General features: G+C 46.9%; 1 protein-coding gene across 4 annotated transcripts in view; it reads left to right on the forward strand.

Moving 5' to 3' along the window:
* The first annotated feature begins 342 nt into the window (after nt 1-342).
* DFFB (DNA fragmentation factor subunit beta) overlaps nt 343-12,641 on the forward strand; it is a 24,907-nt gene continuing 12,608 nt past the window's right edge. Inside the window, exons 1-5 of one of the 4 annotated variants that reach the window (XM_027765423.1) lie at nt 343-607; nt 1,719-1,845; nt 6,882-7,073; nt 9,351-9,430; nt 11,013-11,183. In XM_027765423.1, the coding sequence (XP_027621224.1) occupies nt 485-607; nt 1,719-1,845; nt 6,882-7,073; nt 9,351-9,430; nt 11,013-11,183 (693 nt within the window). In that variant the 5' untranslated portion in view covers nt 343-484. The remainder of the gene's footprint in view (nt 608-1,718; nt 1,846-6,881; nt 7,074-9,350; nt 9,431-11,012; nt 11,184-12,641) is intronic. The other 3 variants (XM_014592700.2, XM_006161194.3, XM_006161195.3) reach the window with 3 other exon arrangements.

Genomic DNA, 12,641 nt, shown 5'->3' on the forward strand with positions numbered 1-12,641 from the left:
GCTTCTGTGGAACTCAGGTGGCTTCTCCTCCGCCACCCCAGGCCGCTTCGCAATCCCAAATCGCTGAGGCGGTAGCAGCAGAGGAGCAGCCCTTGCCACCTCCGCCCATCGCCCGGGCCGCAGCCACTGCTCTCATGACAACCAAACCCAGTCGGGATCCCCGGCCTGCGCGCGTGCGCGACCCCGTCCTGACGCGATCGCGCCTGCGCACTAGCGGCTCTCAGCTCCTCCGGCCTTCTGGGTAGTGTAGTTTCGGGGGCCAGCGCCTTCACAGGGCGACGGTGCCTTTCGGCTTCCTGGACCTCTGGGTAATGTAGTTTTCGGAGCCAGTGCCGCACACAGGGGTTCGCTTTTCCGCACTTCCTGGGTAGTGTAGTTTCCGGTCCGGCGCCCATTCTGTACCAGCTCGGCGGAGACCACCCGGTGCAAATCCCCTGAGCCGCTGCTAGCAGATGCTGCCGCGGGAGGGCTCAGAGGCCTTGAGATGTTTGCCATGTTTCGGAAACCCAAGACAGTGAAGCTGCGAGCCCTGCACAGCGCAAACAAGTTCGGGGTGGCGGGCCGGACCTGCCAGGAAGTGCTGCGCAAGGGGTGCCTCCGCTTCCAGGTGCGCCCGTTCACCGCGGCTCGGGGGCCACGTTGTTGCTGCTTTTTTCTCTGCAACCCGGCGGGCCTGTCCGAGGCGACAGGAGCCCAAGGAAACACCGTCAGCGTTTGTCCGTAGCTGCGGGCCACCAGCTCCCAGCCCTCAGCCTACGTCCCTGGAGTTACTAGCATCACCCTCCTGCTCCCGAGCGTGCTTCACTGCGCGGGGACTGCGAAGTGGGTTTGGACAGCCCTTTTCTTCCTTTCCGGGTCAGGGCAGCTTTGGATGGACGCAGAGTCAGCAGAGATGGTCTGTGGAGCTGGTGCTAACTGGCAGCGTGCTCGGTGGCAGCCGCTGGGCCTGAGCTTCCCCTTTTGTACAATGAAGGGGTCTGGTCAGACGTCTAAAGGCCCTTTCCGTACTAACATTTGAGAAATTTTAGCCATCATTCTTATCCTTACTTTGTTTTCTTGAATGGTCTTTGATAAGCACTAGGGTGCTTGTGTGAACGAGTGTAGGGTAGCTGTCATGGTAGTGGAAGGAAAGTTGCCATCAAAATGCCTAAAACGGACTGTGCCCAGAAACGGGACCAGACTGCAGCAAGTTAAGGAAAAGTGTGCGGGTCACACTTTTGTAGGCAGAAGCGAAGAGTCATTTTCAGGAAGGTGTTCTCTTTGGTGGTGTCTGCTGCGGCTGTTGAGACATGAGCTGTCTTTGGTAGTGACATGTTTATAAGCTTCCTGGGAGAAGCTATTGGTTACTTTCTGAAACTGACTCTTGGGTTCAGTGCCCTCAGGGAGCTCATTTTGAAAGGATCAGTGTAGTGTATCCCACAAAGCAAATAGTCACCACTTAATATATACAAGCATTTGGATGTGATTTTTCGTATTTTCAAAGCTTACCTACAGCGAGGTGCCTTCATCTTGACATGCTGATTCTTAGACATTGGATTTTACAGGTGTCTGTGCAGCGTGGTACACAGACATCCTGAGCTTGATTCTTCAAACATGGCTTGTTTTTGTTGTACTTGAGCACTTCAGATGCGAAATCCTTCTCTTGTTATTTGCTGTAAAGGGCCAGCCTGGGACCATTTGGTCAATGAATGTGTCCCTGCTCTGCCTCCCACCCCCAGCTACCTGTGGCTGGCTCCCGACTGTGCCTGTATGAAGATGGGACTGAGGTGACTGAAGACTATTTTCTCAGCCTCTCCGACAATGCTGAGCTGGTGCTGCTCACCACGGGCCAGACCTGGCAGGGCTGTAAGTGACAGAGACCTTGGAGATGGGTGGAGAATTGGGCACCATGGTGGGATGCTGGGGGCATACCTCTAGGGTGCCAATCAGGGAGACGCAGGGTCCCCCTGGCTCTAAACTCTTGGATCTAAAGAAGGAATCCTGGGGTCAGAGCTGGTCAGTATAGCTAGATGTATCATCCTCAGTCATTTTGTTATGAGCCCAGTTGTTCACTAGGCTGTTTGTCTTTTTTGAAAAATTATTTGTGCTCATTTGAGGTGTCCTAGTAACTCTCAAGGAAAAAGGGGGGGTGGTGGGGATTGGGACTTACACAGATTTGTGGGTAAGGCACAGCTAGAGGGTGATGCTCTGAGTTCTGCTGGGCTGTACATCTTTCTGAAAGAAGGGACTGGTGGCTCACATGACACCCAGTGTCTGTTCTCTACTGGTTTTTGTTGAGCTGTATCCTTAGAGTTCACAGAGGCTGCCTTACTTGGGCAATTGCTCAGGGGTGTCTGTATTGATGACCCAGGGTGTGAGTTTGTCTTGCAGAACAAGCTGGATGACAAGTTCTATGCAGCTTGTGTGACAGTGCAGGAGGGTGAGCTTCTTAGCCCTGGAACGGAAGACACTATTGTGTGCCCTTCCCCTGGAAGGGTTGTTTGGCTCTTGTACAAGAGGAGTTGTACTTCAGGAGATGTTTCAGCACCCTAGGAAGAATGAGGGAGCTCTAAGAGAGGGATAGAAAGAGGGAAGCCAAAGAATAATGTCTATGTGTGTGGCTGTGTCATGCATTGCAGTGTTAGGGGCTCTACTGTCAGTAGGAAAGAGGGGCAAGGGCGGGGGTTTTTTATTTTTTTAAAGAGGTTTTTGCTATAGGGCACATGCACTCACCAGACAGACAGAGAGACAGAGAGACAGAAAGTGAGAAATTACCCCCCAGGGGGAATGGCCACGCTGCAATCCCTTCTCCTCCATTCTCCTCTTGGGATCTTGGGCACGCACGCACACGCGCCCGGTGTGAGTTTAAGCCACCGGGTCCGGGACGCGAACCGCGGTCGACTATGTGGGAGTCCAGTGACGTAGCCTTTACGCTAACTGCTGGTCCCCAGGCATCCTTTCTCTGTTGAGCCTTGTATCTCTAGAGGAAGCAGCCAGGAAATGTATCACTGTGATGCCACGTGGAATGGCCCTTTATGGGAGGTGGAGATTGTGTAGGGGAGTGTTTGAGGCTTTGAGTACCTATGGATATCTCCTTTCTTTCTCATTTTATGATGTAGTTGAACAAGAATAGAACAGGCTGCCCCATCTCTCTGTAATGTCCCCCTACTCTAATCTCTGTCTCTGTCTCTTTCTTACTTTCTCTGGTGCTTTATCACCTCTCTCTACTGAAACCACTAGTCTTTCTTTGGTAGACTTAAAAAAAATGTTTTAAACTGTTCATTTCGAAATAACGATATATTCCTAGAAAGTTGCAAAGATAGGAAAGTCCTACATACCCTTCACAGTATCTCCCAAGGTCTCATCTGACCTAATTGTACTACAGAATCTAAACCAAGAAAATGGCATTGTGCAATGTGTGTATATTACTCTGTTGCTTATCACCAAGTCGATTCATGTAACCACGGTCAATCCATCTATCTCTATAACATTTTCTCTCATGCTTCTGCCTTCATAATACTGCCTGTCCCCTACCCACTGTTCCCTAGTCTTTGGTGGCCACTGATCTGTATATGTCATTTCAAGAATGTTTGATAAACAACTCATATGTCATTTCAAGTTCAGAAATGGACTCAGTGCTGGCCACATAGCACAGAGGTTTAATGCCATGTATACAAGCCAGATCCCACATGGCCAACTGCAGTTCTAATCCTGACCCTGATGGCTAGCAAAACATGCTATACCTATGTACATGTGAGTCCCAAATCCTGACAAGATGGTGAAATGGAAGAAAAAGGATTGCAGTATGACTATTCCATTGGAAGTACTTTCTCTCTTTCTGTCTCCCTGGGAGTGTACATGCCTTCTGGCAATAAATATAATGGATAACGGCATAAATGTAAGAGCTAAAAACATAAAGCACTTATGAAATTTAGAAATATATAAAACACTTCTAAGAAAATATAGAAGGAAGCATCGCGCCCTTGGATGTGGCAAAAGACTCAGAGTTGATACCAAAAATATAAGTGAAAAAGAAAAAAAAGATAAATTGGACTTTTTCAAAGTTAAAACTTTTTATAACTCCAAGAACACCATTAAGAAAGTGAAAAGAATATACAAAATGGGAAAAAAAAATATTTGCAAGTCTTGTATCTCATGAGACTTATCAGTATATATAAAGAACTTTTAGAACTCAATAGTAAAAAAAACAACCCAACTTAAAAATTGGCAAGGGACCTAAATAGATACTTCTCCAAGGAAAATACTCAGATGACCAAAAAGCACAGTAAAGATACTAGATGTCACTAGTCACCAAGGAAATGCAAATCAAAACCACCATGAGATACTCCTTCAAACCTACTGAGTTGTCAGGAAAGTCATGACACAATTTTGCATAGATAACCAGAAAAATAAGTCATGACTTTCCCAACCTAATAGTAGGAGGGTAACAAGTACTGGTGATGGTATGGAAAAACTAGCACCCTTATACACTGCTGGTAGGAATGTAAAATGGTGCAGCCACTGCAAAAAACAGTGGGAGGTCCTCAAATGGTTAAACATAGTCACCTTATGACCCAGCAATTCCAATCCTTATCCAAGGGAAAAGAAGACACATGTCACCATAAAAACTTGTACCTGAGGGACCAGCAGTTAGCATAATGGCTATGTTGCTGGACTCCCATGTAGTTGACCATGGTTCGATTCCCGGGCCTGGTGGCTTAAACTCCCGCCAGGTGCGTGTGCGTGCGTGCCCAAGATCCCAAGAGGAGAATGAAGGAAAAGGGATTGTGGCATGGCCATCCCCCCTGGGGGGTGATTTCTCACTTTCTGTCTCTCTGTCTCTCTCTGTCTTTCTGGCGAGCACACGTGCCCTATAGCAAAAACCTCTCAAAAAAACAAAACAAAACAAAACAAAAAAACTTGTACTTGAATGTTTATAGCAGCTTTATTCATAATAGCCAAAGATGCAAACAACCCAAATCTCTGTCGATAGATAAATGGTATGATATACCCATACAATGGAATTTTTTTTTTCACCATGAAAAGGAATGAAACAAGATAAACCTTGAAAACATGCTAAGTAAAAGATGCCAGTCACAAAATACTATGTATGATATGATTCCAATCATTTGAAATGCCCAGAATAGGGAAGTCTGTAAAGATAGGAAATAGATCGGTGGTTGTTTAGGGTAGAGGGTGGGTGGGAATGGAGAGAGAAGGGTTGGCAGCTATATAATATGAGGTTTCTTTCTGAGGCGATAAGAATGTTCTAAGTTGACTGTGGAGATGTTTGCACAACTCAGTGAACACACTTAGCACCATTGACTGGTACACTTTAAATGGGTAAATTATAAGGAATGGAAATTATATTTCAATAAAGCTGATAAGAAGAAAAGAGCCTGACAAAGTTTTCCAGAGTGGCTGTACCATTTTACCTTTCTACTGGCAGTGTACAAAAGACTGAGTTTCTCTGCAGTCTAACCAGCTTCCAGTGTTGTCCCTATTTTTTACTTCAGCCATCCTGATTGGTGAGTGGTGATAGCTCACTGCAGCCTTAATTTGTATTTCTCTAATGCCTACTGATGTTGAACATCCTTTTTTAAAAATTAATTATTTTTTGAGAGATTTTTGCTATAGGGTGCATGCACTCACCAGAGAGACAGAGACAGAGAGACAGAAAGTGAGACATCACTCCCTGGGGGGGGATGGCCACACCACAGTCCCTTGTCCTCCATTCTCCTCTTGGGATTTTGGGCATGCGTGCATATGCACCTGGCATGAATTTTAAGCCTCTGGGTCTTATACTTTAGCCACAGTTGGCCATGTGGGAGTCCAGCCAAGTAATCATTATGCCATCTGCTGGTCCCAATGTCAAACATCTTTTTATGTGCTTATTTGCCATCTGTAGATTTTTCTTGGTGAAACATTTCTTCATGTTTTTTGTCCATTTCATAATTAGATATTTCTTACTGTTGAGTGTTGAGGGTTCTCCTCCCTAATACATTCTGGATATGACTTTGCCAGATATGTAGTTAGCAAATATCTTCTTTGCTATAGCTTGTCTTTTTATTCTCTTAACAGTGTCTTTCTCAGAGCAAAATTTTAAAAAATTCTTATGAAACCCAATTTGTTAATTTTTCTCCTTTATTCTGTGCTTGTGGTATAAAATGTAAGAACATCTAACCAAGCCCTAGATCCTCAAGCTTTCCTCCTGTGTTTTGCTGCATCAATTGATATGATCATGTGCTTTTCTTCTGTAGTGTATTAATACTGTGGATCACATTGATTGTTTTTTGAAGATTGAACTAGCCTTGAATTCCTGCTTGGCCATGGTGTATACTTCTCTTTATGTATCACTGAGTTCTATTTGCTGTTATTTTATTACGGTCTTTGGTAGACTTTCCTATTAGGATCTTACTGGGAGAGCTCATTGCTTTAGAATCATGGAATGGCTCCACAAGAAAACAGGAAAAGTGACTCAAAAGGTCTGAAAGTGGGGTTCAAGGCCAGTTCCAAAGGAGAAGATGACCTAGCCAAAGGAGGAGGAAAATCCAGAAGGGAGAACAGCAGTTAGCTTGGGTAGTGCTTTCGTTTTCTAAAGTACACCCTGTCTCTTGCCTCTCTGTCCTCACACCACCCTGACAAGTAGGTGGCCAGCCTTGTTCTCTGGTTCTAAGGGAGAAGAAACCACAGAGGCCAGTGGAGCAGGTTTGAATGCAAGGTTAACCATCTGATGTTGTCAAGAGCCAGGATGAGGCTCAGACATCTCAAATACGAATCTAGTTGTGCCCAAGCTCTGAGTGATGGGGTCATAGACGTGGTTAGAGCCTCTCTGGTGACCAGAGGCAGGCTATGTCTTCCACACAACTATATATATATTTCTTTTTGTCCCCTGCTGGTAGCAGATGTGAGTGACATTGGTCGCTTCCTCAGTGTATTTCATGAGCCGCACGCAGGGGTAGTCCAGGCTGCTAGGCAGCTAATGTGTGATGAGCAGGCCCCTCTGCGGCAGAAGCTGCTGGCTGATCTGCTGCACAACCTTAGCCAGAACATCGAGGCTGAGACGCGCGCTGAGGACCCACCCTGGTTTGAAGGTGTGTATAGACATGGTTGGGACTACATCCAGAAATGGCAGGAGGAACTGGGGTCTATTTTGGGTCCTGAAGCCCACAGCAAAAGGCCAGTCTGGCCATTCAGGCACTGGGATATGGTGCTTAGAGCCAGTCATTCTCATCTGGGGGTGAGGGAGAGCGCCCAGCAAGGACTTGCAGGTGATCAGAGTCCAGGACAGCTTTCAGACAGGTTTTTAAATTATTATTATTATTTTTAATTGTGGTAAAATACACATAATGTAAAATTTACCTTCTTGACCGTCTTTAATTGTGCAGTTCAGGGACATTAAATATATTCATACTGCTGTGCAGCCATCACTGCCATCCATCTCCAGAACATTCTCATCTTCCCAAACGGAAACTCTGTTCCCATTTAATATTAACTCCCTGTTCCCTCTTCCCCAGTCCCAAGAATGATCCATTCTACATTTTTTTTTTTTTGGAGAGGTTTTTGCTATAGGGCACGTGCACTTGCCAGACAGACAGAGAGAGACAGAGAGATAGAAAGCGAGAAATCACCACCCAGGGGGGATGGCCACGCTGCAGTCCCTTCTCCTCCATTCTCCTCTCAGGATCTTGGGCACGCATGCACACGTGCCCGGCATGAGTATAAGCCACCGGGTCCAGGACGCGAACCACGGTCAACTACATGGGAGTCCAGTGACATAGCCATTACCCTAACTGCTGGTCCCCATTCTACATTTTTAAAAAAGTTTTTGCTATAGGGCATGTATGCTTGTCAGAAAGAGAGATATCATTCCCCACAGGGGATGGCCACAGTGTAGCCCCTTCTCCTCCATTCTTCTCTTGAGGTTTTGCGCATGCACACACATGTTCACAGCATGATTTTTAAGGCACTGGGTGTGGAACTCAAATCACTTAGCCAACCATGTGGGATCCAGTGCCTTCACCTCCATGCCACATGCTGGCCTACTCCATTTTACGTTTTGTCTCTGTGAATAAGATGATTCTTGGTACCTTATATAAATGGAACCATGTAATATTTGTCTTTTTGTGACTGGTTTCCTTGAGCATAATGTCCTCAGTGTCCACCAATGTTGTAGCAGGTGTCTTCTTTTTCTTTATTTCTCTTCTTTCTTTTCCTTCCTTCCTTTCTTTTCTCTTTCTCTCTCTCTCTTTCTCTCTCTCTCTCTCTCTCTCTCCCTCCCTCTCTCTCTCTCTCTCTCTCTTTCTCTCTTCTTTTGCCATAGAATATGTGCACTTGCCAGAGAGAAACAGTGAAAGGGAAAGCGAGAAATCACCCCCAAGGGAGAATGGCCACAACATAATCCCTTATCTTCCATCTTGCTCCTGGGATTTTAGGCATGCATGTATATCTGCCTGGGGTGAATTTCAAGCTACCAGGTCTGGGGCTTGAACCACAATCAGCCATGTGGGTGTCCAGCACCATACCCACCATACCACCTGCTAGCCCAGAATCTCTTTCCTTTTTAGAGCTGAATAATATTCCATTGCAAGTGGACCACATTTTGCTTATTCCTTTATCCATCCACCTGTGGACACTTGGACTTTTTTTTTTTTTTTGAGAGTTTCTTGCTATAGGGTGCGTGTGCTCACCAGACAGACAGAGACAGAGGGACAGAAAGCGAGAAATCACCCCCCAGGGGTGGCCACGCCACAATCCCTTCTCCTTCATTCTCCTCTCAGGATCTTGGACATGCACGCACATGCGTCCGGCGTGAGGTTTTTTTTTTGAGAGGTTTTTGCTATAGGGCTTGTGTGCTTACCAGAAAGACAGAGAGAGACAGACAGAAAGCAAGAAATCACCCCCCAGGGGGGATGGCTATGCCACAATCCCTTCTCCTCCATTCTCTTCTTGGGATCTTCTGCACTCACGCATACGCGCCCAGCGTGAGTTTAAGCCACCTGGTCCGGGACTCAAACTGCAGTCGACTACGTGGGAGTCCAGCGACATAGCCATTATGCTAACTGCTGGTCCTCGACACTTGGATTTTAAGCCAGTTAGAGGTAACCCTGAGAAACTGTAAGCCTCTTGCAAAAGGTGGGCTTGAGGGGCCAGTCAGGCAGAAGCCCCTCTGTGGTGTTTGACATGCCCTTCAAGACAAACAAAGACCACACAGAGACACTGTGCACATTGCTATCAGAATATTTCTCAGGGCAAACCAATCTGATCCTAACATTCTGCCCTGCCTGGCACCTGGACAGGACAGGACACAGGCTAGGAGACCCCTGGCTTGTCCCATGAATTCCAGGGGGATCTTCTCTTCTTCCTCACAGGCCTGGAGTCCCGATTTAGGAGTAAGTCTAGCTATCTACGATATAGCTGTGAGAGCCGGATCCGGAGTTACCTGAGAGAGGTAAGTCCATGTGAAGGCCAGGCTTACTGAGTGGATTTAGAAAGCCTGGATTTGTGTGTGGTCCCGGGAACTACCAGCCCATGCATGGGTGTATCTGGTCTTGCCATGTTGACAAGACGGCCTGCATACAGACTGTGTGCCTGGTGGAAGTGCCAACCCGACTCTCACTAATCTGCCTTTCTCCTGCATAGTTAGCATCTGATTGTCACTCTCAAAGTAGAGTGCTAGAATCTTTCTTTGCACTGGCTGCCCTTGGACTGGGATTGCTGTTGCCAGAACAATGTTTCCCTCTTCCATTTTGCATGTATTATTTGCTGCTGTTTTTTAATAGAGCCGACCTTTGACTATATATATCCATCTATCAGGCAGCTCAATTTTGACAGGAACTTACCCCAAATAAACATCTCTTCTCCGTCCACCATTTGCTCTGATGGATGCCTCCACCGCTGGGCAGTAAGTGGCCTTTCTTTTCCCGGCACTTTCATTTGTTTTTCTCTCTCGTGGCACAGGGCAGTTATCTGACCCCTGAGAAGAAGTAAAAAGGGCCGCGTGGTGTTTGATGCACAGAATGCTTCTTGGAGGCACTTTGAGTAATTGCTGGTTCTGAATTCTGACTTTCTAAATGGACCAACTCCTCCTTTCTCCAGGAGCTGCGGGAAGCAGATCGATGCAGATTTAAAGTGTAAATGCTCTCAGTGGGAATTGCTCTTCTCCTTCAAGAAGAAATCAGTCCTTGGGTCCATTGCCCTGATGTTATCTTTTTTTCTGCTTCCCTTCCACTAAGAAATAGACTCAGATGACAAATGAAGTGCGGAGTAAAGAAAATAGCAGAGTGGAGAGAGTGGGGCCTGTCCATGAATAGGGGAGTAGTGCTGCTGTTCTGGGGGAACATTTGATCCTATGGCCTTTCCCCCTTGCTCTATATTGGGCTCCTCTCCCTCCAAAGGTGGCACAGCACCATCTCTCATTTCTGTTGGCCTCGTGAGAATGTGGGTTTCCTCATTATCAAGCACGTCATGCCTTGCCTTTAGCATGTGCAGGGCATTACGAAGGCCCCTGGAGGGATGTCGTGCATCCATGCTGCCCTGTGTGACCAGGCTCGCTGTGCTCTTGGTTCACCGTGCTCTGGGCTCCCTGGGTTGCTGATATTCCATTATCTCTTCTCATTTTTCTGCATTGCCAGCATTTCTTGGTGTCTATCTATGTTCCCCTGAATTATCTAACATAGCTCATCATACTTATACTGACTACTCTCAATACTTTTCTAACAAATATAATTTCCTCATCTCTGCTCTCTTGACCACAGTGAGACAGCTGTGACCACTGACTGGAGTGGCTCCTTTAACTCTTACTTGACCTGATGGACCAGGTTTATGATTAGCTCCATTTCATGGCTCATAGCAATTTCTCAGGTTACGACAGTCAAACAGTGGTGGAGCAGCCAAGTGAACTCAGACGCTCTGAGCACAGGACTGGGCTCAGACAGGGTCCCTGAGGGCCATGGCGTGCAGTGGATTGAGAGCCCAGAGCAGGTAGTAGGGCATTGTGTGTCAGACTCAGTAATGTTCCTTTGTTCTTTAAGGTGAGCTCTTATACCTCCATGGTGGATGCAGAGGCTCAGGAGGAATATATGCGGATCCTTGATTCCATGGGCCAGAAGCTCAAGTCTGCACAGTACAATGGCAGCTACTTTGACAGAGGAGCTAAGGCTAGTGGCCGTCTCTGTACACCAGAAGGCTGGTTCTCCTGCCAGGTGAGCCATGTTTTGTTTATCCTGGGGCCACCAGGTGACCTGCAGAGTGCAGCCCTCCCAGAGTGAGGTGGATAAAGACATTCAGCCCTGGCCTGCCTGGGATGCCTAGGGAGGAGGTGCAATACTTTCATTCAAAGTGAGGGAAAAATTATTTCAGTCAGTGTTTCTCTAACTTTAGCACACCTAGAATCCCTGAAGGGCATAAAAGGATTGCTGGGCTCACCCCAGAGCTTCTGTTTCAGTAGATGTGGAAGGTGTCTTAGCTCAGGCTGCAGTAACGAATTATCATAGGCAGCTGGATCCTACATGGCCTGCCATGAGGTTCAAGTCCTGGACCCGGCAGCTTGAAAAACATGTTGAGTGCATATGTGTGCGTACTCAAAATCCTGAAAGGAGGATGGAGGAGAAAGGATTGTGACATGGCCTTTCCCCTTGGGGTGATTTCTCACATGTGCCATATTGTGAACTAAAATAAATAAATAAATAAAATAAATAAATGACCATAGGCTGTGTGGCTTAAACAACAGGCATTTATTTCTTCCTCTTCTGGAGGCTAGAAGTCCTAAGATCAAGATGCTGGTAGATTTGGTGTCTGGTGGGGGGCTCTCTTCCTGCATGCAGTCAGCTTACTTCTCACTGCTTTCTCACATGTTAGAAAGAGGGCAAGAGGGCTCCCTGTGCTCTCTTGTATAAGGGCACTAATCCCATTCATGAGGGTTGCGTGACCTAATCCCCCCCCCCCCAGAGGCCCTACTTCCTAATACCATCCCTTGGTAAGGATTTCAACCCACATGAATTTTGGTAGGGGGGACACAAACATTCAGACCATAGCAGAGGGGCTTGAGAATCTGCATTTCCAACAAGTTTCCATCTGAGAATCTCACTTTGAAAACTGCTGATCTGGGTAGGCAATAAATGATTGCAGAAGAGAGGGGGTCTTGCTGTGGCCCATGTGAGTTAGATCACATGAGAAGGAATGGTAGCTTCATTCAGATAAAAGGAGGATACAACTTAGGAACCTCTGAGAAATGTTCCTTTTCCCCAGAGGTAAGCTTTCTAGATAATAAAGTTTGTGACTGGATATGACATTTTTGGGTGCTGGTTAAGCTTGACTACCAGGCAGGTGGCATTAGTTAGAGTGTTCTGAGGTGTGCAGGCAGACACCCCCAGGTTCCAGCCAGGCCTCCCACTGGGCACTTGGACAATTCACAGGGACACCATTTTGCATAGGTGCTGTCACCTCTGAGGGGTGGGAGCCATATTGCTGGAGGCTAGAGTGGCGACCTTGTGGAGGAGAGGGGAAGCCTTTGATGCCTGTAGTCCTGGCCCTCTGCCTTTCATTTCCCTTCTGTGATGAATCAGGTGTGATTCCCTCTAGCGGTGATGGCATCTGGGGCTTTGGCAAGTCCCTGGACCTCACTGGAGCCTGGAGACAAACTGAGGGGTGGGAGCAGGAAT

The sequence above is a fragment of the Tupaia chinensis genome, unplaced genomic scaffold, assembly GCF_000334495.1.
Source record: "Tupaia chinensis unplaced genomic scaffold, TupChi_1.0 Scaffold138365_1, whole genome shotgun sequence".
In the NCBI taxonomy this organism is placed as follows: Eukaryota; Metazoa; Chordata; class Mammalia; order Scandentia; family Tupaiidae; genus Tupaia; species Tupaia belangeri.